Genomic DNA, 3,716 nt, shown 5'->3' on the forward strand with positions numbered 1-3,716 from the left:
CTTATTATGGATGGAGACGGTGTAGGAGCGGATTCTTGGCATGGCCGCGGTGTACGGCTCCTCCTCCTCCGCCGGTGACAGCTGTGTACCCCGCGCTCACCCTCTCCCCTGTTCCCGTGTAACTCAATTGCCCCGGCCGTCTCCGAGGCGTCTGCGTACGCTGCGCTGACTCAGCAGACAGATGGCCGATCTGCAGAGTATTGCCATGTCCCAGCAGCAGAGCATCGCCCCCGGAGTGGCCTTTGCCGTGTTGTGTGTGTGCCATGTCATGTGCCGTGTTCTGTACCGTGTTGTGTGTGTGCCGTGTTCTGTGCGGCAGAAGAAACACATTATCCTGTGCCGTGTTGTGTGTGTGCCATGTTCTGTGCCGTGTTGTGTGTGTGCCATGTTCTGTGCCGTGTTCTGTGTTGTGTGTGTGTGTGTGTGTGTGTGTGTGTGCGCCGTGTTCTGTGCCGTGTTGTGTGTGGCAGAAGAAACACATTATCCTGTGCCGTGTTGTGTGTGTGCCATGTTCTGTGCCGTGTTGTGTGTGTGCCATGTTCTGTGCCGTGTTCTGTGTTGTGTGTGTGTGTGTGTGTGCGCCGTGTCCTGTGACGTGTTGGGTGCTGTGTTCTGTGCCGTGTTGTGTGCGGCAGAAGAAACACATTATTCTGTGCCTTGTCCTGTGCCGTGTTGTGTGCGGCAGAAGAAACACATTTGTCTGGAAGGTGTTGGAATCATTTATTGCTCAGCGGAAGCGTCTCCCCCCTCACCCCCCCCCCGGCTCATACCACGGCCCCTCGTCCGGCCATCTCCACCATCCCCATTTCCTCACCTCGGTGTCCTCGGCCTCCCCCTTCCAGCCACCCAGTCCTGTCCTTTCCCATTGCCCACGCCACCACCCGCCCTATTGCCTTTGCCACCTCCCCTCTCGCCCCGGGACACGCCAGGCAATAGAGGGCGGGGTCAGCGACACAGTTCAGCGTGGCCATGGCCAGGGCGGCGTGGTAAGCCGGGAAAAGCCTCTCCTCCAGTGCGCAGCTTTTGCCTGCGGCTCCGGCATCTCCACCGACGAGGAAGACCACGCTGCGCAGGAGCAGCAACGCGTAGTAGGGCCCGTAGCACAGCAGGGCCACGCACGGAAGGCCCAGCGCCAGCCTGCGCACTCTCCTCTTCTCCCTTCGCTCGCACGACGCGCTGTCCTTCAGCGCCCGCAGTAATCCGGCATAGCAGACCAGCATTATGCCCCAGGGCAATAAGAATCCAGCTAATACCCTCCCCACGTTGGCCAGGGCATCTGCGGTCCCGGAGAGGGGGTAACTCTCGTAGCAGAAGGTGTGGTTGTAGCGGTCCCGGGTGATGGCGTCGCTGAACAACGGTGGAGTATTGGCGGCCAGTTCCACCACCCAGACCAGTGCAGAGACGGCGGCGGCCGAACGGATGGTCCTGGCACCGGGAAAGCGCAGCGGGTGCGCCACGGCCAGATATCGGTCAGCGGAGACGCAGGACAGGAAGGCGGCGCCCACGTACAGATTGGTGTAGAAGACGAATCCGAAAAGTCGGCAGGCCCCCGGCCCGTAGCCCCACACGTCCCGCCGCACGTAGTAGTCTGTCCACGGGGGAAGGGCGCAGATGAGGAGGAGGTCGGAGAGGCTGAGGTTCAGCAGGTACACGCCCAGCTCTTTACCTTTCCGGACCTGGAGCCACGCCGCCCACAGCGCCAGCAGATTTGCCGGGAGACCGACCACGAAGACCACGGCGTAGAGCGACGGAGGGAGGACGCCGTCCAAATCCGAGTCCACGTTGCAGGCATCCGGCGTGGTGTTAGGCATGGTGGACGCAAGGGAAGATGCCAGGTGACAACGCGGTGTGTACACTCCCTCGTCCGCGGTACGCCGCTCCTCTCCTTCCTGCCCCTGGTGGGGGGCTTTGTACCATATGGGGGTTCATGTCATGACTCCTCCTCTGGGCGGCACCATCGCTGGGTCTGTGGAGAAGGATTAACATCAGTGACACCGCGAACTCCAGTGAGCTCCGGCCGCCATATTGAAGAAGGATGAAATATATAAATGTGGGCGTGGCCCCCGATACACAACGATTGGTTGCAGCACCATTCAGATCTGAGGCCAATCGCATTCCCTTCATCCCGGCACAGAACAAAACCTGTACACAGAAGCGAGGTCACATGATCACTCTCTCCTGATCCTCCTCCTCATCTCCTGAGCCTCCTCCTCATCTCCTGAGCCTCCTCTCCATCTCCTGATCCTCCTCTCCTGATCCTCCTCATCTCCTGATCCTCCTCTCCTGATCCTCCTCTCCATCTCCTGATCCTCCATCTCCTATCCTCCTCCTCATCTCCTGATCCTCCATCTCCTGATCATCATCTCCTGATCCTCCTCCTCTCCATCTCCTGATCCTCCTCCCCATCTCCTGATCATCCTCCCCATCTCCTGCTCCTCCTCCCCATCTCCTGATCCTCCTCTCCATCTCCTGATCCTCCTCTCCATCTCCTGATCATCATCTCCTGATCCTCCTCCCCATCTCCTGATCATCCTCCCCATCTCCTGATCCTCCTCTCCTGATCCTCCTCATCTCCTGATCCTTCTCTCCATCTCCTGATCCTCCATCTCCTGATCCTCCTCTCCATCTCCTGATCCTCCTCTCCATCTCCTGATCCTCCATCTCCTGATCCTCCTCCCCATCTCCTGATCATCCTCCCCATCTCCTGATCATCATCTCCTGATCCTCCTCTCCATCTCCTGATCCTCCTCCCCATCTCCTGATCATCATCTCCTGATCCTCCTCTCCATCTCCTGATCATCCTCCCCATCTCCTGATCCTCCTCTCCTGATCCTCCTCATCTCCTGATCCTTCTCTCCATCTCCTGATCCTCCATCTCCTGATCCTCCTCTCCATCTCCTGATCCTCCTCTCCATCTCCTGATCCTCCATCTCCTGATCCTCCTCCCCATCTCCTGATCATCCTCCCCATCTCCTGATCATCATCTCCTGATCCTCCTCTCCATCTCCTGATCCTCCTCCCCATCTCCTGATCATCATCTCCTGATCCTCCTCTCCATCTCCTGATCATCCTCCCCATCTCCTGATCCTCCTCTCCATCTCCAGATCCTCCTCCCCATCTCCTGATCATCATCTCCTGATCATCCTCCCCATCTCCTGATCCTCCTCCCCATCCCCTGATCCTCTTCTCCATCTCCTGATCCTCCTCTCCATCTCCTGAGCCTCCTCTCCATCTCCTGATCCTCCTCTCCATCTCCTGAGCCTCCTCCTCATCTCCTGAGCCTCCTCATCTGATCCTCCTCCTCATCTCCTGATCCTCATCCTCCTCTCCCTTGTTTCCTCCTGTGTGGTGGAAGACCTCGGAATGTTGTTCTCGTCTCTCGGTGCCGCCGCCAGTCCCGGACGCACTGTGTGGAATCCTCCGGTCACCGCAGAGGGGTCATAGACTACAAGTCCTGGAATTCGGAGGTTCAGAGGAGCCTCTGATGTAGAAATGTTCCACTGAGCCCCATGTGGCACTGACATGGTATGGAGCGTACTCCATGCAGCTTCCCCGCAGGGTGTGTTGGGCTCCAGAAATATTTCCATCTCAGAAACCAAAGAATAATAAACACATTCCATCAAATCCCCGACACTGAGGAGAAGACACAGAGTCCTCCATCACACGGGAGGGGGAGGACTCCGCATTGTACGGGGAGAAGAGGAGACTCCGCATTG

General features: G+C 58.1%; 1 protein-coding gene across 1 annotated transcript; it reads right to left on the minus strand.

The window, feature by feature from the left end:
* Window positions 1-764: 764 nt before the first annotated feature.
* LOC108804027 (G-protein coupled receptor 4-like) lies at window positions 765-1,837 on the minus strand. The gene has a single exon (XM_018575795.1). It carries the CDS (start codon window positions 1,809-1,811, stop codon window positions 765-767), a length of 1,047 nt encoding a protein of 348 aa, XP_018431297.1. The 5' UTR covers window positions 1,812-1,837.
* Between the last annotated feature and the right edge of the window lie 1,879 nt (window positions 1,838-3,716).

The sequence above is a fragment of the Nanorana parkeri genome, unplaced genomic scaffold (assembly GCF_000935625.1).
Source record: "Nanorana parkeri isolate BGI_ZX_2015 unplaced genomic scaffold, ASM93562v1 scaffold4817, whole genome shotgun sequence".
NCBI lineage: Eukaryota > Metazoa > Chordata > Amphibia > Anura > Dicroglossidae > Nanorana > Nanorana parkeri.